The sequence below is a fragment of the Rhea pennata genome, unplaced genomic scaffold, assembly GCF_028389875.1.
Source record: "Rhea pennata isolate bPtePen1 unplaced genomic scaffold, bPtePen1.pri scaffold_26, whole genome shotgun sequence".
Taxonomy (NCBI): domain Eukaryota; kingdom Metazoa; phylum Chordata; class Aves; order Rheiformes; family Rheidae; genus Rhea; species Rhea pennata.
Window position 1 is genome coordinate 4,399,970 of NW_026907677.1, and position 25,419 is coordinate 4,425,388.

Here is a 25,419-nt window from a genome sequence, read left to right on the forward strand (position 1 = left end):
GATATCAGCTTGGTCAGGGATTGCCGTGTCCTGCAATCACACGTGCTGGGCTCAGCACTGGGGAAGGCACCCAGAGCGATCCTCCCACATCCCTCTGAGGCCTACTGCCATCACGCAGGTGGCAGCGCAGCCTTGGTACCAGGACCTAGTGGAGCATGGCGCAGGCTGCTGTGTGACATGGTCCTCGGGAGAAGGAACAACCTGGGGCACACCAGTGCCAGGCCTGTCTCGCAACCCCTAGCCACAAGCTGTGTGGAGACAAGTCTCTGCCATGGCTGTTGGGGCTGAGCAGGAGCCCCATGTCATCCCTCACTGTCAGCCCCAGTCTGTGCCTGACTGCTGAGTAGTGTTGGGGATTGGCTGGGCTCAGGGAAGGACAAGAGTGGCTGGGAGACTGTCACAGCTCCACGTATGCCTGATAGCTGCTGTATGCAGGCTCTCAGGTTCTTGACATCCTTGATCTGGCAGTGGCCTCTTACTTTTCTCATTTTTCCCCTTGTTTCAGGGAACCAGTCCATTGACCTGACAGGAGCTGAAAAAATGGAGGCTGCAAAAACCTAGGAAAAGAGATGCCTTGACTGGGGGCTTCTCGCATCAGAGGTGAGCTGGCTGGCACATGGGCCTGAATACTATGCTGCCAGCATGGCCTCAGTGCTGTGCCTTTCCCAGGAGCATAATGGAGCAGCACATCCAAGCCCCAGCTGCAAAGGCAGCTTGTTCCTCAGGGAAGGGGTGAATGCACCACATGTCTGTCCCAAGGCTGGTCCAAAGCTGGATTCAGAGTGAGGCAATGGAGAATGTAGGAAAGGATGGGTCTCCTTGGCAGGGCCATGAGAGAGGGCAAGATGATCTTCTCTTCTGCCCAGGCTGTGGCTGCTATGATTAAGCTGTTCTGGTGCAGGAGCTGACCATGACATTGAGCTCGCCCAGGAGCCCAGGACCTGTGCCCAGTGGCAGAGCCCAAACAAAGCCCCTCCTGCTGAGGTCTGTGGCCTCAGCTGTCTGCTTAGGTGATACTTGGGCACCGATGCCACTGTTCACCATGTCCTGCTCTACCGGGTATCTGATGTGGTCCTCTTGGCCCTCTTTGTTGCCTGAAAAAGGAAAGGAGGCATTTGCAGGTAGAGGGATGAAGCCAGCCCTCGTCCTGGGGGAGGGGCTGGCAAGTGGCATCATCGCTGCGCTGCTGAGCAGGCTCCCATCTGTCCCCAGTCCCTTTTCTAGGGGAGAGAAGTGAGGGCAGAGGAGAGGCATCTCTCATCTCTGCTGAGAGTTCAACTGTAGCATCTGTCTCTTCCCTTGGCTCAAGACCAAGTTGGAAGGTTTTTTCCCTGGAGCTTTCCATTGACAGCAGTGTCTTTCCCAGGGTGAAGAGCAGCCTGGCAGGTGGCAGAAAGCTGTCCCCAGCACTGCCACTATCACCCCTGGCCAACAGATCTGGCCCAGCTCCCCGTAAGCCCATCTCCCTGCTCTCAGCATGTGGAGAGAGATGTGCCTATGTCCTGCCTGCCTGCTCCCGACATGGCAGTGGTTTCCTCGTGGGCATTGCCAGGGGCTGCTGCCAGTGCCAGGCACCTAGCAGCATTTGCGGGAGGGGCTGCTTGAGCACCAAAGCCAAAGATGCCACAGTGCTGTTAGGGTTCCACCTGGCCTCTTCCTCCACCTAAGACCTGGGGATCAATCACAGGTAGGGGCAAAGTTGGGGTGGGGGGTATTGTGCTGAAGGGAGCCGCTTTCTCAGCTCCCAGCCTGTTTCCTCCAGAACAGAAGTCATCCAGCCACACCTGCTGCATTCTGAGCCACCTTCTGCCTAGTGCTGTCTCTTGATTAACAAGGTCTTCAGGAGTGCCAACCCAGATTTTCACTAGGGAGCTCAAAGGCTCCTTCCTGAAAGACCTCCCTGTGACTGTCCAGGATTCTGCTAGCAGTGCATCCTGGATCCTTCCAGGGAAACTTGAACAGGCATTGTATCGTCCCTTCCCATCCTGTCTCACTGGCATAGACCAGCTGTCCAGGTGCTGTGGGCAGTGGAGAGAGTTTTGCGCCTCAGGCACACTGACACAGGCTTCTAGACGTCAGTGCAGATCCTAGGTCAGAGCCCCATGAGGCAGACGATGTGGTGGGACCCACTGTGCCCACCTTCAGGGCCCTTCATTCAGATACACCAGGAAAAGGGCCTTGGTCCCGTTTCCCAAGCCAGGAGTGGGGCCGAGCTGCCAGCACACTCTGCTGCCCTGTCCCAAGCCCTCACCAGCTCTGCTGTCTCATATGCAAAAGGCAATCTACATCACTGCTTTGTGTGGAGCCTCTGTGGGGTCTCGCTGGCTGCAGTGGTAGGTTTTGTGGGCAGCACCTGCAAAGCCAGGAAGGGCAGATTGTCACAGGACATCAGCAGTGGAGTGAGGGGGAGGTGCTGGGGCATCCTCAGCAGCACTGGGAGGACAGGACTGGTCCCACAGAGGACATGGGCATTCTGGACACTCAGGTCCTGCTGAGGGTGCATGTGTGTCCCCTCCTCAACTGGGAACGGCTGATCACGGTCATGCTGTGGGGTTCCAGTGTGACACCAAACAGAGCAGCCCTGGTATATTCAGTAGAATGCTGAGCTGTCTGGGTGCAGAGGAGGTTTGGGAGGAACTGGCAGGAAACCTCATCTTCCTGTATCTGCTCTAACACTCAGCTGTGCAGAGCATGAATTGCTCTTGGTCAAGTTGAGGGCACCCAGTACAAGAGGGTCCTTCTGCCCGCTGCAGCATTCCAGCCTGACACTGGGAAGGGGTGAGCGCTCATATCAAGAAGGGCCTGGCCACATCACCCCGAAAGAGAGCTTTTCCCCATGTGCATGGAGCACTCTGCCAGGGTGGGCTGTAGCGTTGACTCTTGCTTGCTGTCGAACAGGGAGACCACCTGCACAACCTGGATTTTTCTCACTCTGGCATGGGCTCTGGGATCTTGGCAGCACTCTCGTAAGAGAGATCCTCCAGTCCTCTAATCCTCTTTGTGGCCCTGCGCTGGACTCTGGTAGTGCCATGTCTCCCTTGTACAGAGGAGCCCAGAACTGGACACAGTATTCCAGATGTGGCCTCACCAGGGCTGAGTAGAGGGGAGTATTACCTCCTTGGACCTGCTGGCAACACTCTTCCTAATACACCCCAGAATACTGTTGGCCTTCTTGAACATAAGGGCACATTACTGGCTCATAGTCAACTTGTTGTCCACCAGGACCTGCAGGTCCTTCTCCTTTCCAGCAGGTCAGCCCCAGTCTGTACTGCTGCCTGGGGTTATTCTTGCCTAGGTGAAGGACCCTGCACATGCCTCTGTTGAACTTCATGAGGTTCCTTTCTGCCCAACTCTCCTGCCTGTCTAGTTCTGCTGAATGGCAGCACAGCCCATTGGTGTATCAGCTACTCCTCCCAGTCTGGTATCATCAGCGCACTTGCTGAGGAGGCACTCTGTCCTTTCATCCAGGTCACTGATGACTAAGCTGAAGAAGACTGGCCCTAGTACGGAGCCCTGGGGGACATCACTAGCTGCAGGCCTCCAACTAGACTCTGCACTGCTGATCACAACCCTCTGAACTCTGCCATTCAGTTGTGAATGCACCTCGCTGTGCACTCATCTAGCCCAGGCTTCCTAAGTTTACCTGGGAGGATGTTATGGGAGAGGATAGTGTCAAAAGCCTTGCTGAAATCAAGGGAGACAGTATCTGCTGCTCTCCTATCATCTACCCAGCCAGTCGTTCCATCACAGAAGGCTATCAAGTTGCTTAAGCGTGATTTCCCCATGGTGAATCTATGCTGACTACTCCTGATGAGATACAAGGAACCTCATAATCAGCATCCAAGACATGTGCCTGCTGCTAGTCTATCAGCTACTAAGGCAGGAGTGACCTCACATGCCCATGCCCCAGCCATGATGCTGCTACTAGCCTATCAGAGGCTGAGACAGAAGTGATCTCATAAGCAACAAAGGAAACTTGGTCCATGTGAGAAGCTGAAGGGTCGTGAGTGTCCACACAAGCTTGGTAGATGATTGTAAGGTCACCTCTGTCTGAGCAGCCCATAGGTCTGCCCTTGGCTCATGCCTCAGGTAACTGTTTGTGTGGTCAGTTCTGTGCGAGGACCTGATCGGCCACCAAGAGGCGCAGGGCTAGGGTGTTGATTGTGAGGTCATTCAGAACATGCTGAGGTCATTTCCATAAGGGAAGAGGAAAGAGCAGCAGCAGGCCCATTGGCTTGGTAGGTGATTACAAAATCAGTTGTATCTGGTGAGCTAGTAGGCCACCAGGAGGCTGATATTTTTGTGACATTTTAATGAGATTGTTTCTCAGAAGCTCCTTGATGGGAACAGGCTCTGACCTGCGCCCATGTTCTGAAGGTGACTTTGTGACTTCTGTCTCTGCAGGTGGTGGACCGGGAGCAGGAATATGGATGGGAAAGTGGTTGTGAGGTCATTTCTATAGGTGAAGCTGATGGGAGCACTTGACTTCTCTCTGGGATGAGTGGTTGTGAGGTCCTGTCTGCCTGAGTAGCTGATAGGCCACCAAGAGGCATAAGATTGTCTGGGTTTGGGAAGTGAGGAGGAAGGTTGTCCATACATGTCTCCTATCAAAACTACTGCTTTTCCTCCATGCTCAGACTTCATTCTGGCAGAGACACTCCGGGTTACTATGATCTGGAGAGTGTGGCTATCACTTTCTCTGTAACCTGAAAAGTAAAGAGAGCTTAAAAAGCAGAAGCCCTTTCTTTTTCAGGTGTTCATTGACAGCTTGCTCTTGTAAATACACTCCTGAAACCTCTCCCATGAGCCACCCAAGAACTGAAGAAAATCAGGGGGAGTGAGATGGGTTGCTAGGGCTTTGAGTATTTTAATGACCCGTCAAGTGTATTTGGTGCTGAGTCCATGAGCCTCGGGTACTGAGAGGAGACTGAACAAACCTCTCAAGTAGTTAAAGTCAGCAGCAAATGCCAAAGCTTCTTGGAGCATTAATGAGTCCCACTGAGGGCCATTACTCAGAAAGCCTCCCCACGGGGCAATTACACCCAAAAGTTGGAGGCACTAGTTGCAAGTAGGCAAAGGAAATGTGCAGGTGGCCCCAATGTCATGCAAAGCTGGGTGAGTTTTGTCAATCAAAATGGCCAGGCACTGACACCCTGGCCCTGGGTAGGGTGATGCTTTCCCTTGCACTGTGCTCAGGCCTCTTCCTAGGGCAATGTGAGTGTGGGGGTGCGCCATACCGAGAGCAGGACAATGGTACAGCACCTCCTGGGTTTCCCGGGGACAAGGAGGCAGCAAGGCCTCAGTGCCGTAAGGAAACCTCTTCTCAGAGGCCTTAGTGGCAGAGACAACAGCCATAGCCAAAGGACAAAGACCTCAGTTCTGCTGGGAGCTTTCAGCCTCGGCTTTCACCCTTGGTTGTTTCCACCACAGGCTGTCCTACGCTGTCTCATACCTCCTCCTCTTGCAGACTGTAGACACCCAACCTGCTTCCTCACCTCACTACCACTGCAGGATCTCTCTGCCTTTACTGATGTCTCCCTGCCCTCACTTGCTTTTCCTTGAAACACAAAGCCAGTAGCAGGTCACAGACTCCCTCAGGGTGACCTGTTGCACTAAAGCACTACACTTCAGGTGACATTTCTTTTCCTGAAGTCACATCTGCACATTACAAGCTGCAGTTTGTAGTTGTTTCCCCTTCTCATGCTGTTTGCCAAAACCAAGAAAAGCTCCATCCTGTCTGAAACTACCTTTCAAGCAGTCTCTCCTGAAGAGTTTGGACCCTGCCCTCACAGCCCTCTAGCTGTATGAGTGGTCCCACCACATCTCAGTTCCATGAATCCATGCTGACTACTCCTGATCACCTTCTTTTCCTTCTAAGCATGATCATATGCTTAGAGGTGACCTGCAGGGTGAGCTACTCCATCAGCTTTCCAGGGATGGAGGTGAAGCTGACTGGCCTGTAGTTTCCTGGGTCATCCTTCTCACCCTGGCTGAAGACTGGAGTGACACTGGCTTTCTTCCAGGCTGCAGGCATCTCTCTGTTCTCCATAATATTTCAAGGATGATGGAGTGTGGCTTAGCAGTAACATCCACCAGCTCCCTCAGTACTGGTGGGTGCATCCAATTGGAGCCCATGGATTTGTGGATGTTAAGTTTGCCTAAATGTTCTCTAACCTGATCCTCCTCAGCCAAGGGAAAGTCTTCCTTTCTCCAGACTTTCTCTCTTGTCTCCAGAGTCTGGAGGGGTGTAGGTCCCATGCTGTGTCTGCTAGAGCGGTGGTTGTGCTGGACACCCTGAGCATCTGACATGGTCCTGCTCATCTATTTTCTGTCACTAAATCAAGTGTCTGCCCTGAATTACATTAACTATCTGCAATGTAGAGATGTGCACGAGTCTCAGCTTCCTAGAGAGCAGAGCTCTAGTCATAGTAGGCATCCAGTGTCATTTCGGGGAGCCAAGAAAATTCCTCACCTGGCTCTCACCTCAGGCTCTAGAAGGACACGGGGCTCACAGCTTCTCCTTCAGAGTAGGTAGACACTGTCACATATCTTGGATCACTGCTGTCTCTTCATATTTCACAAGGTGTTTTTGTGTGAACAGTTGATTCCCACCCTCCATCTCCACTGATAATAATGGGAGTGTAGACAGGGAGCTTGCATGCAGACATCTGTGTTGTTCACAGTTCAGTCTGGGCAATGAGAATGCCACCACCTGTGTTTTGTGGAGTCCAAAGGAGGGATCTGAATCCCATTCCAGACCAGGGACTTCTAAAGGGCATATGATGCCTGGATTGATTCATCTGAACTCTACCTGAGCCATGGGGAAACAAACTCCCTTCTTGTCCCTCTTGGGGTGTCCTGAGCTGAGAATAGAGTCTTCCAGAGTGGGACATTTCCACCTCCCTTAGAAAACCGTCCCCTGATGTGACAAATTACAGTGCTGGAATCGGTGTCTCTTCAGTCTCTCCTAGGGAGAGACTAGAGATGATTGTTTCAGTCTGCTTCAGTGAACATTTCCCAGGAGGAGGGAGTACGAAGGACAGATAAAGTCACACCTTCAGCTGGGCAACTATTCCCAAGCAGGGCCAGGCTCCTGAGATGGAGGGATGAGCTCATGGCAATGTGGCAGCACTGCTGAGAAGCAACTCTGCCCAGGAGCAGCTCCTCTGCATACAGCAGCAGGGCTGCAGGTGTGCACTTGCCAGGTGCCCAGAGGAGACAAGCAAGGTGAGCAAGATGAGTGAGACAGAAGGAAGTTAAAGGCAATCAGGAGTGGGAGGACAGCTGAGAGCTCACTGGGAGATAAATCTTTGCCGCCCTTAACACAGTAAGTCTGTGGCTCCAGGGCAGTACAGGTGAGGTACCCTGAGGCTTTCTCTGAAGCTAGCACATTCCATGGCCTATAGGATCTTTCACAATGGGTATCCCCATTTTTCTGGTGTGGAGCAGCTGGTGCTTCAGAGCAGGGATTCCTAGGGACCCTGTCAGAGGGACAGGGCATCCTGCTTCCTTCTTCCAGGGATGCTGCAGGGCTGTGAAGCCAGGGAGTGCACTCAGGTCTGCCCAGGGCTGTAATTCAGAGCAGTGTTTCTGCACCACAGGGTGCAGTGCGCCCAGGGCAGTGACTCTGCCACCTGCGAGGGTCAGCACTCAGCGTGCCCAGGGAACTCCCCACAGTGCTGTGGGGAGGAGCTCTGGGTGGGAGGATCACACCCCTGCAGGACAGGTTATTCTGCTGTGGAGGGGATGCTGCCTGGGTCAGGGCTGCTCACAGCTCCAGCTCACCCTGCGAACATTCTGGAGGGGGGTTTCCAAAAGGAAGGTCAAGGCAGGGCATACTTGAAAGGGAAGGGACATCCATGAGTCTCTACCTTCAGTCATATTGTCTGTGGGTGGGATGAAATGTTGCTGGATCTGTCAGATTTAGACAGGCAACTGAGGCTCCAAAACTTGACAGTGAGCGAGCTGCAATTCTGGAGGGAACTCAGCAAATCTCTTCATCCACCCCACAGCCTGCAGACAGAACGAGCATCACCTTTCCAGCCTCATCAGGGTATATCTCACCTGCTCCTTAGCCCCTGTGTCACTGAGATGCCCCTGGGCAGTTGCCTGCCCCTGGGAGGTGTCTGCAGGGCAAGGTTGAGTGCCCCATGAGGGGAATGGGGTTTGTGAGCAGTGACAGGAGAGAGACGTGGGGACAGAGAAACACCTCCCTGCAGGGATAGCTCCAGGTAGCAGTCATGGTCAAAGTGCGGGAGGAAACTGCAGACTTCAACATCTCCTCTTCTCACCCATCAGCTCATCAAATCACAGAATGGGTAAGGTGGGAAGGGACCTCTGGAGATCATCTAGTCCAACCTCCCTGCTCAAGCAGGGTCACCTACAGCATATTAGACAGGATTGCATCCAGGCGGGTTTTAAGTATCTCCAGAAAAGGAGACTCCACAAACACAACCCCTCTGGGCAACCTGTTCCAGCTCTCTGCCCTCAAGCCTGTAGGATCCATGGCATGAGGTTTTTCCTTGGCTGATGGACACCCAGGAGAGGAGAAAACCCTGAGTGTTCCCCTGAGTCTCCATGTTCCTGCCTCCCTCAGAAGAAATGCCACGATACTGCCCTGTATTTCCCTACCTGTCTATGCTGTTCTTGTCCTTCCACTTGGACTCCCTGGGCAGGAGTGTTTGAGATGCAATTCAGACACTGACCCTGCAGGTCCTGCCATAGAGATGCATATTTGAGAAAGGTAATCAAGTCCCCCTCCAGCTTCTGGGGCTCTGGGCAGTGCTGGGGCGGGGGGAGGAGCAGGGGAGAGGGGCTAGCAATGAGCCAATTCTCTCTTCAGAACATCCCATCCTTAGGACCTTTAACCATTTGACTGTGGGATATCTGGCTGGGCTGCAAACCAAGGTGGGGACAGGTGATACATGTTTTTGGAGGGGCAGAGTACTAAGAAATAGAAAGTTTGGCCCGGAGAATTCTGTCCTAACTTGTCTATGTCTTGTCTTTTTGGACGATCCCCCATGCCTAGGGGGAGCAAATGTCCAACAGCAGCTCCTTCAACAGGTTCCTCCTCCAGGCATTTGCCAACACGCGGGAGCTGCAGCTCCTGCACTTTGCGTTCTTCTTGGGCATCTACCTGGCTGCCTTCCTGGGCAATGGCCTCATCATCACAACCATAGCCTGCAACCACCGGCTCCACACCCCTATGTACTTCTTCCTCCTCAACCTCTCCATCCTTGACCTTGGCACCATCTCCACCACTGTCCCCAAGTCCATGGCCAATTCCCTGTGGGACACCAGAGCCATTTCCTACTCAGGATGTGCTGCCCAGCTCTTTTTTCTTGTCCTTTTCATTTTTGCTGAGTATTTTCTTCTCACTGCCATGGCCTATGACCGCTATATTGCCATCTGCAGACCCTTGCACTATGGGACCCTCATGGGCAGCAGAGCTTGTGTCAAAATGGCAGCAGCTGCCTGGGCCAGTGGTTTTCTCTGTGCTGTCCTGCACACTGCTAACACATTTTCAATACCACTCTGCCAAGGCAACATCCTAGAGCAGTTCTTCTGTGAAATTGCCCAGATCCTCAAGCTCTCCTGCTCAGACACCAGCCTCAGGGAAGTCAGGCTTATTGTGGTTAGTGCCTGTTTAGTCTCTGGGTGTTTTGTTTTCACTGTGCTGTCTTATGTGGAGATCTTCACTGCTGTGCTGAGGATCCCATCTGAGCAGGGCCGACACAAAGCCTTTTCCATGTGCCTCCCTCACCTGGCTGTGGTCTCCCTCTTTGTCAGCACTATTACGTTTGCCCATCTGAAGCCGCCCTCCATCTCCTCCCCATCTCTGGATCTGGTGATGGCAGTTCTGTACTCTGTTGTGCCTCCAACAGTAAACCCGCTCTTCTACAGCATGAGGAACAAGGAGCTGCAAGATGCAGTGAGGAAGCGGATCAGGTGGGTACAATGTCGGGAGCAGTAACTGCCCTATGTGCACCTCTTCCCCATTTCCAGCGTATTTGGCATCAAAGCAATGTGTTATTCATTTTTTTATTATTTACACTCCTGCAAAAAAAAAAAAAAAAAAAAAAGAAAGAAAGAAAAGTGCTACTTGTCCTCTGGAAACTCTCATTTGAATCTGACCAAGCGACTGTGCTGAAGGAGGAAGCCAGGCTTCCCCCTTCATCAGCAGGGAGGAGGGAACCTCAAAGGCATACTAGTCTGAGCTCCCTCGGATGCCCCAGTGCAACGAGGAGAGTTTCCCACTGCAGTGTCTCTTTCAGCAGTGATACCAAAGGAGCTCGGGGGGAAGAGTCAGGCTTGCGCAAGTACAGATGGGTTGACAGCATGGGTCCCATGTGCATTAGGAGAGCTCAACTCCCCTGGCCACAGTCAGAGTGTGATCTCACAGTCCTCTTCTGCAAGGGTGGCAGGCAGCTATCACAGTGGGCCAGTCCCTTCCCTCTACAGGGCTGCAGTGCACAGAGCAGAAGTGGAGGAGCGTCTGGATGCAGCCTGTGGGGACAGACCCTATGCTCCGCAGGACCATTCTCCCTCTACCACAGCAAGTATCTCCTCCCTGCAGCTGTCACATGGGGGCTGCAGCTTTCCTGGAAACACGTCTGCCCAACAACAGCAGGATTTTCTCTGTTCGGAGTTGTTCTCTTCATTGCCACACTGTGCTGCTGTGCTCTAGTGTGTATATACGACCTAAGAGCTCTCCTAATGTGGTGGTGGTACGGTTATGCTTCCCCGTGCATTCCTGTGAGCACAGGCAGGACGAGGCAATGGGCACCTTTATGTCAGACCTGGGGTCCCAAATAACGTTTTGTAATAAAAGGGGATCTCCTCCGTGCTGTGCCGTGAGTCTTGCCTTTCTTCAGAAAGGAGAGTAAAAAACACACCCAAGGGTTGCACCACAAAATGGCCTGCTGTCCTGCTTGTGAACTCCATGGGCCCAGCAGGATGAGCTCAGAGTCCCAGTGTGATCCACCAGGGACCGAGGGCTGGATTTGGGGCTCCTTTCGTGGTGACCAGTGCAAGCAGAGATGGTGAGTGGTCTCTGTGATGCCTGTCTGGGGCTGCTCACAGATGCCATCCTTCTGGAAAGGAAGCTGGCCACCAGGAGATCTCGGGGGATCTCTAGGAAGAGTGTGTGCCTCAGGGGTGGGCAGGGAGTGGAGCCTCACAAAGTGAGGGATGTTTCATGGTGGAGTCACATAAAGCCCTATACCCAGGTATGCATAGGAAAGGAGGGCTCTGCAATCCCTGCAGAAGCAGTGGGGACCTGGGACACCTAGGGAAAGGGGGCTGGAGAGTGATCCATGCACTCTCATGTAACACCACAGGCCAGAGCTAGGGCACACAAAAACACATCTGCTGCCATTGCAAACACCCTGGGATCACTCTCAGCACATCCATGAGCACAAACACGTGCTAGCAGTGTCGGTGGTGTTGAGCCATGTCTGTCTGGTTCTCCTTCCTACCCCAACCAGCACAGCCAGTGAGGAGTCAGGGGTCACCCCACGGCGCTGTAATCCCACCATCTGATAGCACTGCAGTGTAGCAGTAGTGCAAGACCCTGTGAGGAGCAGAGGGGAGGGGTGCATGAACTGCTGTGCAGGTCAGCACAGACCCACTCACCTGGGGAAAGACTCTCTGGGGAGCAGGGACATCCCAGGAGACAAGCAGGACAGAGCTCAGAGAGAGAAAATGAGTGCAAGAAACAAGTTTGAGCACCATCTCAGATCAGACCGCGCTCTGCCTGGGGCAGCAGGAGCTACCGGAGGTACTACAGGGTCAGGGCTCTGGTGCTGTCCTGGGCAGCAGGCTGGGCAGTGAAGGAGCTGCAAGCCACTCAGTGAGTAGAAAAGTACAATACCTTACCAAATGTGAAGGTTTAATGGCTCTGAAATGCATGAAGGTATGCAATAGCAGCACAGTGGGATGGTGTGAGATGCCACACCACTAATGAGAAACTGCAATGAGAGGTGTGTGCTGTTTTGCATAAATGGTAGTGTGTGGTGGATAGGAGTTAGAGAGAGACAGAGAGGTCCCAAGTGCTGATGGCCCTGGGCTGCAGTGGTGCTGTGAGCTGTGAGCACTGGGACTCTGGTGCACAGGGGACCCCTGTCCCCCTGCCTGGCCCTGAGTAGAGGGGCCCAGGAGTGTTTTGGTCACCTGCGGGGAAAAGGCCACCTCTAGGACCTGTTTGTGGCACCTGTGTCTGCAAAGGCAGCAGGAGCAGCCCCTGCAGCCCCATCCCTGGGAGCAGGTGTGAGGCTGGAGCTGGCACAGTGGCTATGTGCTGTGAGCCTGCTTGGGGAAGCAAGCCCAGAGAGAAACCACTGTCTTCCTGGCTTGGGTGCTGCTGCAGGGAGAGCATGGTGCGGACTGCTGAGGTCTCGTGGGCTGTGGTTTGTGCGCTTATAGAAAAAGCTTTGATCTCTTGATGAGCCCCAGCAAGGGAATAACGGGCTGTTTCTGGGAACAGCTTTTTTTCCTGGTGTTAATTTTTCCTTCCTAAGCTGTGATTTGTATTCCCTACTTTCCCCATTGCTACTTTTTCCTTCCTCACTTTTGTCCTCCCCCTCACCCTGCCTCTTACGCATCCATCCTCCACTCATTTACTGATTTCAGCCTTCCCAGTCACAGGAAAGCATGAGGCCATATGACTGCTGGCAGCTCTCCTCTCCCTGCCAAGCTGCCCCAGCACAGCTCACCTCTCCCCCGCGGCAGTCACCATCAGGCCGGGAGACAAAGCCAGACACGTCTGCCCAGAGTCTGGTGCCTCTCTCGAGGAGGCAGACGATAACCCCCGCAGTCCCAGTGCTGCCCAGAGCTGGCTCTGCTTCGCAGGAGGGTTTCAGCCCTGGGTCCCGGGAGGGGCAGCTCTCCTCTGCCCTGGCAGCCAAGCCACAGCCCAGCAGTGGGGTTGTGTGAGCCCCCTCCATTCCCTAGCATGGGCAGGGCAAAGTTGGGCTCCCTGCTGGGAACAGCCAGAGCTCTGCAGCACTGCAAACAGCAGGATCTTGGCCTCGAGGAGAGGAGGGAGCCAGAGGCTGTCACCAGCACCCTCTCCCATGGCAGCACATCCCCATGCTGGGCTGGGAGCTCCTCCAGCCCTAGGGCCTGCACAGGCCCTCTGTGGGCAGTAGCACATCCTGGGGCTGGGGATATTTTGGCTCCACTCCAGACTGGAGCACTTGTGCTGGGGCCCCATGTATGGAGCTGGGAAGCAGTTGTGGGAGGGGCCTGGATCCCTAGTGTAGATGTGAGGGAATAATACCACTGCTGCTGATGGTGGCGGGGATGGAGTCACCAGCACATCCCTGAAGCAGTGGGGCAGGGCAGGGGTGACTCTGGGGGCTCTGGGGAGAGCCAGGACTCAGATTTTGCCTCTAGTCCTGAGACCAGGATCCTTCCTGCTGATAGCCCCTGCCCCAAGGCAGCTCCTACCCTCCCAGCCCCCCACCCATCTGTCCCCGTGGAAGATGCAGGGCTGAAACTTGAGCCCCAGGAGGAGCAGGAGTTTCCAGGGGGATGAGGGTTGTGTTTCTACTGCCCATGTACATTGCTCACCTCCATGGGGTCTTACTCTGCAAATGCCTTTCTCCTGCTCAATGGGACTTTTGTGAGGCTCAAGGGACTAAAGTGTGTCCTGCCTGGCTTTGTGTGGTGTTGGAGGGGTGCTGGAGGAGGGCTTTCTTGGGAGACTGGCAGGCTGTGTGTGGGGCCAGCAGTGCTGAGTAGCTGTGCTGATGGCTGCAGGGCAGACCTGAGTGTCCTCAGATGCAGTGTCAGTGAACGTGCGAGTGGCTGCAGGTGAGCTGGAGGGCAGCCAGGAATTTGCAATGGTCTTGGGCTATGGGAGAAGGAGTGACCTGTCTGTCCTTGCCAGAAGGAAGGTGAAGAGGAGAGGAGAGCTGATGTGTGAGGGCCGAAGGAGGATTTGTGTTTGAAGGACCTTCCCTCCAGGAAGGACAGCAGATTGCTGGCACCAGCTGATGGAGGGGACGGTTGTGCCCCGCCAGGCACTGCCAATATTGCCAGTGTCTCCTGCCTAATGCAATGTGACAACCCCCAGGCTAGAACTCTCTCCATGTTCACGGCTTCAGGATGTGTCTGCCAGCTGCTGTGGGTCCAGGCAAGGCCTGGAAGCAGCAGTTCTCCTCCCCTGTGACCCTCGTCATCCTCCCCGGGGCTTGTTTCCAGCCAGAAATCCCTCTCAGCACAGACCAGCCATCCTGTGACAGCAGGAGCGCAGGACTGTAGAGGAAGGGCCACGTGCTGTGGCAGCATGGTTTCCCATGCCCCTCAGCTGACTGTGACACCACCCGCTAATGTCCCCTCCTGACCACCCTAACAGGGGGAAAAGAGCTTAGCCACAGCGCTGACCTTCGGCAGGTGGGCTTGATCGTCATCATGGTCATTTACATGTCACGAGACCCCTGCCCTGCAGTGTGCTGCAGAGCCAGGTCGTAGCATCTTCCCGCTGCCCTCTCCCCTTGTACTTGTCTAAGTCCAAGTGAAATCATGCCCCTGAGTTGTGTGTCCATGTCCGTGAGAAGCTAATACCATGGAGCAATTACAAACTATTGCCTGACAAATTTTAAGGGAAGGGAAAAGTGTCTTTTGTCTTCTCGATCTCCGTTGCCTGCTTTGCCTATAGCAGGAGAGCAGCATCCTGTGCAACTTTGTTCATAGCTCCCTTTCTTCAGGTCTCTGCTTTCTGCACCTTTGCAATTCCAACCTCCTGTCCTGCATCTCTCTCCCCTCCCCCGTCCCTCCACACGCACGCACGCATGCACACACACACACACACACTCTCACTTATCTCTTTGCTTTGCATCTTTTTCAAGTGAGCAAACCTTGACAGAGGCAGCCCAACCAGAACAGGCCGGTGCCCAGAACAAGAGCAAGCAGAGTCGAAAACCTCTTTCTTGTGCTCAGCTTCTTCTATGCCCAGCTGTCACTTGGCATACGCAGGCTTCAGGTGAAGTTGTACGAGGTGTGAAATACAGGAATGCCACCAGAGGAGAAAGTGTCACTCGTGCACTTTGAGGCGTACTCATGACACACAAGCTATTGCAGTGTGACAAGCAGGGAAGGGCTAAAGGGAAGCAACATCACCGTGATTAGAGTTAGATCTTCCTGTGTTTCCATTTTTTGCCTGTTAGCGGCTATTCAGTGGGCTTGCTCCAGTAGCTCCATCTCTCATACCTGGGAATGTGGAACTGGACTCAGTACTGCTGGTGTGGCCTCAGCAGGGCTGAGCAGGGGGGGAGGATCACCTCTGTCGACCTGCCTGCAATGCTCTTCCTAAGGCAACCCAGGATACCTTTAATTGCCTTTGGCACAGGGGCACCTTGCTGGCTCGTGGTCAGCTTGGTGTCCGCCAGGTCCTTCTCTGCGGCACTGCTTCCCAGTGGAGCCTGTAGTTGAGCATGGGGTTATTCCTCCCTAGGTGCAGGACCCTGCATTTGCTTTATTGAACTTCATGAGGTTCCTCTGCCTGTTTCTCCAGCCTGTCGAGGTCCCTCTGAATAGCATCAGAGCCTGCTCAGCAAACTTGTATCATTAGCACACTTGCTGAGGGTGAGCTCTGACCCATCATCCGGGTCATGAATAAGCTGAACAAGACTGGCCCCTGTACTGACCCCAGCGGACGCTGCTGGCTTCCAGCTAGACTTTGCGCTCTGCCCTCTGAGCTCTGCCACTGGGCCAGTTTTCAGTCCACCTCACTGCCTACTCCTCTTGCCCATACTTCCTCAGCTTGCCTACGAGAATGTTACGGGAGACAGTGCCAAAAGCCTTGCTGGAGTCAAGGGAGACAACATCCACTGCTCTCCCCTCATCTCCCCAGCCAGTCATTCCATCATAGGAGGCTATCAGGTTGGTTAAGTATGATTTCCTCATGGTGAATCCATGCTGACTGCTGCTGGTCAATATCACCTTCTTGCTCTTCATGTGCTTGGAAATGGTGTCCTGGAAGAGCTGCTCCATCACCTTTCCAGGGATGGAGGTGAGGCTGACTGGCCTGTAGCTCCCTGGGTCCTCTTTGTTGCCCTTTCTGAAGACTGGAGTGACACTGGCTTTCTTCCAGCCCTCGGGCACCTCTCCTGATCACCTTGCCCTTTTGCAGATGCTTGAGAGTGGCCTTGCAATGACATTGGCCAGCTTCCTCAGCACTCCTGGATGGATGTCCATGTCAGGGCCCATGGACTTGTAGATGTCCAGTGTGCTGAAGTGACTGCTAACCTGATCCTCCTCCAGCAAGGGAGTCTTCCTTTCTCCAGACTTTCCCCGTGTTCTCCAGGGCCTAGGATTGCTGAGGGCTGGTCTGAGCAGTGAAGTTTTACTGCCGATGTGAGGAGTAAAACCTGAGGCAAAGGCAGCACTCAGGCTCTCTGCCTTTTCTGTGTCCTCTGTTGCCAGGGCCCTTGGCCCATTCAGCAACCTTTTGTTACAGATGTATTTCTAGAAGCCCTTCTTGTTGGCTTTGACATCCCTCACCCGATTAAACTCCAGATGGGCCTAGGCCCCGTCTGTGTGTCCTGGGACATTGTGACTGTTTTCCTCCCAGGCTACCTGTCCCTGCTTCCACCTTCTGTGTACTCCCTGTTATGTTGGAGTTTTGCCAGGAGCTCCCTGCTCGTGCATGCAGGTCTCGTGCCTGCTTTGCTCGACTTCTTGCTCCTTGGGGTGGACCACTCCTGAGCTTGGAGGAGGAGCTCCTTGCATGTTAACCAGCTTTCTTCCACTTTCCCCTCTTCCTTTTAGGACCTATCCCATGGGATTCTCCCAAGCAGGTCCCTGAAGAAGGCAATGTTTGCTCTCCTCAAGTCCAGGGACAACTGCCTCATACTGGCCTTCAGGTACTGAGGCAGCCGTGACCTTGCTGTCAGCATAAAAGTCATGTGCGTGCTGTGGGCCTGGGAGACACTGCAGCACAAGTGACCTCAGCAGCTCAAACAGAAGCAGTGTTGCTGCTGTTTTAGCCTGTCAGCTTGTGAGGCAGAAGTGACCTTGCAAGCATAAGCAACAGCAATGTGCCTGCTGCTTGCCCATCAGGTCCTGCAGGGCAGGTCCTGCCCCAGGGGCAGTGGCAGGCTGCTCAGAGGCTGGACCTGGCACCTGGGCCAGGCAGGAGACCCATGTCTCAGGCACACAGCACTCCTCTAGAGCCAGGCGCCGGGGCCAGAGCTCATCCACGCTTTCGTCAGCATGTCTGAATGGAGTTCCTGCCCTGACAGCAGTGTGGGGAACAGCTGCTTTTCCAGCCCTCATGGGCATGCATGCTCCAGCTGTGGAAATACTTGGCTACATTTTTACAGCTTGCGGGGCTCTAGTCTCCTGGCAGCTCTAGCTTCACCCTTCCTACTCCTAAGAAATCAGAAGCAGTTAAAGCTGCTTCCCCTCCAGCAAACGCAGCTGCAGCTAGCTCCAGCCCTTGCGCTGGCAGAGCCTAAGCCCAAGCCCAGGGCAGGCACTGCCAGCAGAGGCTGTCTGAGCCACAGAGGACCACGGCTCTGTCTCAGTGCTCCCACAGCCCAACACTGCATTTGGCAGGAGCGCTGGGTCTCCTCCCCTGCTCCCACAGGCACCATGGAGGCTGCTGCTCCTGGGGGAAAGCTCCTGGCCCCTGGGAATGGGCTGGCTGTGCCAGCCAGGCCCCAAGGAGAGGCAAGCACCTAGGGGCCCCTGGGCCCCTGGGGTGAGGCCAGGCAGGGCCTGGCAGCAGGTGCTGACAAGCATCTGTGCCCCCAGGAGGGCTGGGGCACCTCTCTGGCCTTTGTGGCCCTAGGCACAGTGGGCCATGCTGCTGCCCTTCTCACCCACCCTTACAGCCTTAGAGCACTCAGAGCTCGCTGGCCCCAGTGCCACCAGCCAGGCAGACCCAGCATCGCTCCTCACCTCTGTGGCTGCTGAGAGCAGCAGCCAGCCAGGTCAGAACAGGCCAGATCCATGGCCAAGCCACTCAAGGTTGTTATGTCGGGCACCACATCCTTCCAGCCAGCCCTGAAGACTCTATGAAAGGAGCCGTGCGCCAGCCCCAAGTGATGGCACCAGTGCCCAGCCCCCAGGAGAATAAGCATTGGCAGCTGATCTCAACTGTGCTGGGAGATGCCACATTTATTCTTTAGGTTCTTCCTCCTCTGCCTCACTGTGGAGGCTGCTTTGGGGGCTGCGAGTCGTGGCGTTGTCTTCACCCTGCATGCTGGCAAGACCTTCTTCAGGGTTTGTTTCAATGGGCTGGTCTTCACCCATAGCTGTTGATGAGCAGCTTGGAGATGTGCTGGCCCAGCTGACAGGCAGAGATTCTTCTTCTTCTTCTTCTTCTTCTTCTTCTTCTTCTTCTTCTTCTTCTGTCTCTGGATACTGCTCTTCACAGGGCTAAGAAGTGAGAAAGGAAGAGGCTGTGTTATGCACAGGGCAAAAGGCAGAGGCACAGTGCGGGCTTGTCCAGGCCACGTATCTTTGGATGGGCTTCTGATGGTGTGTCCATGCTCACCGCCCCTGTGTCCAAACAGGGTCGCATAAGCAGCTCCTCAGCCTGGGTACACGGGGGCAGAGGCTGGGAGTGAACCTGTGCCTTGGCTTCAGCATTCAGGGAGAGGTTGCAAACAAACGCTGGTGCGATTTCTAGGTCCCGCACTGCAGTCCTCCTCTGAGCACCCAGCAGCTATGCCTGGGATGGAAGGGAAGTCTGGTACAAGGCCAGGGTGGCTGTCTGCTGCTGCACTGTGGCTGCAGAAGCACTGACACCTTCTCTCCCTCACTCGGGCTGAGAGCCCTCCTGCTTCTCTCCTCCCCCAGGGCCTCCCACGCTTGCTCCCATTGGCAGCCACAGCCCTTCCCCTTCAAAGGAGTGCTGGGCATTTGCTTGGGGCTGCAGAGAGGTGCTTGGTGTCAGGGCCGAACCCAAGTCAATCCCATGTCAGGAAAAGCCATAGGATGCTCTGTGCAAGCTGGTGGCTCGGGGACTGGGAGCCTGACCCCGTGGTGGGCCACTGCCACTCAGATGTCTCAGGTTTTCCTGGAGCTGGCACATACGTACCATGTCTAGTGTGGCCTCCCGTTCCTCAGCCAGCCTTTTTGCCTCCTCCTCTACGCAGGAGTAATAAACATTCACGACGACTTCCTTCCCCGTTCCAAAGTCGTACTTGACAACTTCCTGAATGCTGGGCATTTCTACAGGTGGCTTCTCACTAGTCGCACTTGATTTGCTACTTTGCGACAGGCTTGAGCTGCCCTCAATGGTTTCCTGACTCTCCGGTCTCTGCTCAACCTGCAAGACAATTCCACACAGGTCTGTGCCCCACTTCCAAAGCCACTCAGCTGCTGTTCTCAATGCATCCCTAAAGCAGCCAGTGACTGCAGGACCTGTGCAGTCACCAGCCCCTTTTGGTTTCGCCTGCCCTCAGGCACCCCAAATGGCAACTGCTGCCCCAGGGTAGCAACGCTGCAGCCCAAGCTGGAGAACAGTGAGAAGCCCCACAACAGGCCCCAGCCTATGTCACAGCTTGACCAGGGCTCATGGTCTTTCCCACTGGCACTTCTCCCTCAGGCTCTGATCTCTCCTGGCAGCATAAGTGAGCTGAGGGAATTGCCACTTGCAGAGTAAGAAACCTGCAGCGCTGTCCAGCTAGGGAGGGAGAGGGCAGCATGTGTGCAGTGGGTCTCTTTTTCCCTGAAGGGCAGGTTATTCCTCACATTCTCCCCTGACCCCTGTCTGCCTCGAGTCTTCCCCGCTTGTCCAGCTAAGGAGAGAAAGAGCACCACAGGTACACCAGGTATGTCTGCCCCTAAAGTGCAGGTTACTTCTCACCCTCTCCTCTGACCCCTGTCTGCTGCGAGTCTTCCCTCCGCCCCATTCAGACCTGAAGTGAATCTGAACAAGACTGAAGGATCCTTTTTTTCCTGCTGCCCCGTCATTGACATGAGCATGAACAGAAGCTCTCCAGCTTCCACCCCACACAGGCCCAGCAGTTAACTTCCCACCAGAAACAGGGCCCCATGCAGGCATCTTCTGCTGTGTCCACAGAGAAGGCAGTAGCAACAGATGTGTTGCAAAACCAGAGCACAACCAGAATCTTGGAAAGCAAGCCCCAGACAAAGACACTCAGGGCTCAGAGGAGCGCAGAGGAAGGGCTCTGGTACAGCCACTGCCCAGGGGATGATGCTTTCCCACAATTCCGGCTGCCACAGGAAGGGCCCCAAGCAGCAGCACCTCCCTTCGCTGCCCTCTGAGGGCCTTCACTCACCTCCCACCTCGGTGGCGATCTAGCTTTAGGAGGTTGCTCCTTTCCGGCTACCACTGCCTCCCATTCCCACAGGAGCTCCTGAAGCACACTGCAAATAGACGCCGCAGGGAGGTGGTGTGAGCACAGGGGGAGTTAGGTCTCCACTCTGCACTCCCAAGCCAGGCACCTGCTTCGGCAGCAGGAGGAAGTCCTGCAGGAGAAGCCCGTGGTTTTGACTGACAGTGGCCACATGGATGAGACAGACAGCACCTGAGCAAAGCTCAGGATGGCAACATGGAGCCTTTCTTTCCTTGCAGCAAGCAGAGCAGCAGAATCAACTCCAAGGACAGGCTCCAAGGCACACTGTTGTCCCCTTTCCTGCCAGTGCCATTTGCCACTGCTCACTGGTCTCAAACACTCTGTGTTTAGGAATGGAAAATGGATTCTAGCTGGGCACTCTGGGTCAAAGAAGGAGGAAGCTATCAAGGGAGTAAAGCACTCCTGCAGTATTCCTGTTCTGGGCACTCTTTTGTGCCAGCCACAAAGACAGGCTGTCATACAAAAGAGGATGTTTCTTGCAAAGTATATAAAACCAGAACAGTAATAACAGACACAGCTCTGTGCCTTGGACTTCTCCATTCTCCAGTCACCCATGTCCACACTGAAATAAATCCACTTCTGAGCACCCAACAGCTATGCCTGGGATGGAAGGGAAGTCTGGTACAAGCCCAGGGTGGCTGTCTGCTGCTGAACTGTGGCTGCAGAAGCACCGACACCTTCTCTCCCTCACTCGGGCTGAGAGCCCTCCTGCTTCTCTCCTCCCCCAGGGCCTCCCACGCCTGCTCCCATTGGTAGCCACAGGCCTTCCCCTCCAAAGCAGTGCTGGGCATTTGCTTGGGGCTACAGAGAGGTGCTTGGTGTCAGGGCCGAACTCAAGTCAATCCCATGTCAGGAAAAGCCATAGGATGCTCTATGCAAGCCGGTGGCTCGGGGACTGAGAGCCTGACCCCGTGGTGGGTCACTGCCACTCAGATATCCCAGGCTTTCCCTGAAGCTACCACATACGTACTCTTTCTCTTCTCTTCCCTGCTGCTTGGCCAGCCTTTTTGCATTCTCCTCTTTGCAGGAGAAGTAATCTTTCAAAGTCACAGTCGTTCCTGCTGAGATGTGGTAAGTGATGCTTTCATTTAGCTCTCGCCATTCCACAATGTCCAGGACCTTCTTAAGGTCTTTCCTAGCTTTCCTGCTTTGCGACAGGATTGAGCTGGCCAGAATGCTTGGCAGAGTTTCTGTTCTGTGCTGAACCTGCAAGACAATTCCACAGCGGTTTGTGCCCTACTTCCAAAGCCGCTCAGCTGCTGCTCTCAATGCATCCCTAAAGCAGCCAGTGACTGCAGAACCTGTACAGCCACTGCCCATAGGATGATGCTTCTCCACAATGCAGGCAGCCACAACGAGGGCCCCAAGCAACAGCATCTACCTTCCCTGGCCTCTGAGGGCCTGCACTCACAGGACGTACTGCTGACCATCCAGATGCAGCGGCTTCCTTCCTCCTGGCTTGTGCTGCCCTCCACGTAGAGTACCCTGGGATGGCCTGAAACGCACTGCAAAAACACACCGCGGGGAGGTGGCATGAGCACAGTGCCGGTTGGGCCTGTACCCCACGCTCACAAGATGGGTTCTCCTGCAGCCAAAGGATATGAGTTCCACTAACTGACCTCATCAGAGGTGGAGGTCGTGCCCTGCCAAGTCATGCAAGGCTGCACAACATGCCTGGAGCAAAGCTCAGGCTGCCCACATCAAGGCTTTCTCTCCATGCAGCAAGGAGAACAGCAGGCACAGCAACAGTGACAGGCTCCAAGACACACCGTTGCCCCCTCTCCTCCCAATTCCTTTAGCCACTGCTCAGTGCTCCCAAACACTCTGTTTTCAGAATGGAAAATGGATTCTAGTTGGGCACCCAGGCTCAAAGGAGGAGAAAGGCATCGAGCGAGTCAAGCACTGCTACCTCTGCAGCTACGCTGCTCATTGCAGCTCGCCTGCACCAGGGACATGCTTGGGAAAGGCTTTGATGGCAGTAGGGGCAGAGGCTTTCTCTCACTCTCGCTGGAGACCTCCTGCCTCTCCCAGACTCTGCACACACACACACACAGTCCCCTTATCTCAGAGCCCACAACTCTGATCAGGCATTCAAGATGCTCTGGGCACACAGAGAAGTGCCTGACAGCAGGGTGTAGCCACGCTCTGCTTGTGCCAGCCCCAGAAGGATCTTTCATGTGAAGAAAAGGGCTTCAAGGTCACTACGTGAATCTGGCACTGTGAGAACAGCCCCTGCTCCTTGGCCTTGGTGGCAGGAAGAGGGGGGCTGCCCTTCTGCTTGCAAGGCAGCATCCTTTCCAGGCCAAGAAAGAGCTCCTCTCTGTTGAGTCCCCTCTCACTGCATACTCCCTGGCCTCTGGAAACAGCCTGCGTTGTGGCCCAAAGGGCAGACAAACACTTCCCTCTTGCAAAGGCTTCACAAGAGCATGCAGACCTCTCCTCAGCCTCACAACATGTCCTTAGACTCCTAGCCCTGCTGTCGGCAGGTAGAAACAATCCTGCTTACTTTCGGCTATGGGGAATTGTGGAAAGGCCCCCGTGTCTGGGAAGCAGGATTTGACTTTCCCAAGGGTCTCCACCCGGGAAGCAGTGTCAGCAGAAACAGGAAGCCAACAGGAGGCTCTCCCAACCACTTGCTCTGTGCTGTCCATCCAGCCAGAGATTACTAGTCGTTGCAGTATGGGATGAAAGGCATTCAGAGTCACTAGGGCCATGATGTCCAAGGGAAACATGCATCTCCAAGACCAACAAGGCTACAGGCTCACCCTCACACACAGCTCCAAGCATCTCACCTGCTATGACGCTCTTTCTGCTTGACTCTCTTCCCCATGTCTGCTTTCCTGCAGAGGTATTACAAGAGGTATTACAAGGACATTATACTGTAATTCCATTTGGAATCAAATCAGCAACCCCAGGCTCGGTTCCCTGTTCCACTGTCCCTGGGTGGGTTCCACCAACAACCTTTCAGTTAACAGCCAAATGCACTGCCGGTTGGCCCACAGAAACCCCTAACCTGGGGCTGTGCCGAGGGCTCCACTGTCAGCACTGTCCTGGTGCTGCAAGAATGGGAATGTCCCTGAGCCCAACCTCGTACCCAGCCCCAGGCAGGGGGACGCTGCCCTTTGCCCATGGCCGGGTGCTGGTGGGCAGCGTGGTGCAGGGGGAGGCCTGGAGCCTGTCTGAGGGGCTCCGGGCAGCTCCCTGCTCAGCACCAGCTCTGCCTGCTCCCCTGCTCCCTCCGCCCCACACCCTGGGGGCAATCGGAGCTGTGGGCACATCCCCCTGGGGAGGGCATTTCCCTCACACCACTCCCTACTGCTGCTGCCCTCGCGGACACAGGTGACGCACACAAGAGTGCTGCCTGCGCTGGCAGAGGTGACTCAGGGAAGGGGCTTGCCCCTCTCCATCGAGCCTCCCCTGGCAGGGCCAGAGCCTGGCAGCAGCACCTGCAGCGACACTCTCCTCCTGACCCAATTAGCTGCAGAGATGCTGAAGGGGCAGTACTCCATGGGGTGGCCCTGTGCAGGAGCAGTCCCAGGGCAGAGGCAAGGCCAGCTTCCCCCACGGCCAGGCAGGAGGGTCTGAATGGAGTTTTCTGGGGAGGGTCTGAGGGCAGCAGGGCACAAGGGGGCTGTGCTTGTCAGGGACATGGCATGGGAGGAGGGGGCACCCCAGAGCACCTCCCCAATCTACATATGCCATGTGTAAGGGGATGTAGCTCAGTGGAAGAGCGCCTGCTTTGCATGCAGGAGGTCCTGGGTTCAGTCCCCAGCATCTCCAGTGAGGGCTTTTGTGCCTCACTGTGTTGTCTTCCCAGCAGATATAAGGGTGGTGGAAGTCCCGTGGGTGAGCCTGGGTCTGTGATCTGGAGGCAGCTTCCTGCCATCCATCAAAAGCCTCATCAACTTCCTCTTCATCCACCCCTAGCCTTCCATGTTCATCCACCCCTAGCCTTCCATGATGGAACGAGTGGCTGGAGAGATAGCGGGAGAGCAGCAGAGGTTGTCTCCCTTTACTTCAGCCAGCCTTTCAACACTGTCTCCCATAGCATCCTCATAGGCAAGAAGTGTGGGCTAGATGAGTGGCCAGTGAGGTGGCTTGAGAATTGGCTGAAAGGCAGAGCTCAGGGGGTTGTCATCAGCAGTGCAGAGTCTAGTTGGAGGCCCGTGATGTCCCCCCAGGGCTCCGTACTGGGGCCAGTCTTCTTCAACTTAGTCGCCAGTGACCTGGACGAAGGTACAAAGTGCCTCCTCAGCAAGTGTGCCGACGATAATAAACTGGGAGGAGCAGCTGATGCATCAGAAGACTGTGCTGCCATTTGAGAGACCTGGAGAGGCTGGAGAGGTGGGGGGAGTGGAACCTCATGAAGTTCAACAAGGGCAAGCGCACGGTGCTGCACGTGGGGAAGTATAACCTCATGCACCAGTGCAAGCTGGGGGCTGAGCTGCTGGAGAGCAGCTCTGCGGAGAAGGACCTGGGAGTACTGGTGGACACTAAGTTGACCATGAGACAGCAATGTGCTCTTGTGGCCAAGAAAGGCAGTGGCAGCCTGTAGAAGGGACGATTGAGAGGGGATCTTATCAACGTGTACAAGTACCAGAAGGGAGGGTGTCAAGAGGATGAGGGTCACACTCTTTTCAGTGGTGCCAAGCAGCAGGACAAGAGGCGGTGCGCACCAGCTGAAACACAGAAGTTCCACCTGTGTGTGAGGGAAAACTTCTTCCTTGAGTGACCGAGCACTGGAAGAAGCTGCCCAGGGAGGTTGTGGAGTCTCCCCTAACATTCTCTGAATCTGCGATTTTCTGATTGCCTCAGTGCCCCCCACCCCTGAGTCTGGTCCTGGACAACCTGCCAGAACCATAAGTTCTGGTATGGCAGAGGTAATGATGGAGTGGGGCAGCCCCAGATGCCTGCGACCCTCTTTGGGTCCCTGGCTAGTGCAGTACCAGCAGGGTTTGGTCCACGTCATTGCGGCCCCTTCTCATCTCAGTCCGCCCCTCCTGGCCCTTTCTCTTCCTGGCTTTCATTTTGCAAGATCAATAGATGTTTTAGGAGGACCCAGAGAGTGGGGGGCAAGTGGGGC

The 25,419-nt window shown here is 54.9% G+C and overlaps 1 protein-coding gene and 1 non-coding gene across 2 annotated transcripts; both read left to right on the plus strand.

The window, feature by feature from the left end:
* The first annotated feature begins 9,037 nt into the window (after nucleotides 1-9,037).
* On the plus strand, nucleotides 9,038-9,973 carry LOC134154368 (olfactory receptor 14C36-like). Its single transcript, XM_062601120.1, has one exon. It carries the CDS (start codon nucleotides 9,038-9,040, stop codon nucleotides 9,971-9,973), a length of 936 nt encoding a protein of 311 aa, XP_062457104.1.
* Nucleotides 9,974-24,044: 14,071 nt separating this feature from the next.
* On the plus strand, nucleotides 24,045-24,116 carry TRNAA-UGC (transfer RNA alanine (anticodon UGC)). The gene has a single exon. It is a non-coding gene; the product is annotated as a tRNA-Ala (tRNA).
* The last annotated feature ends 1,303 nt before the right edge of the window (nucleotides 24,117-25,419 follow it).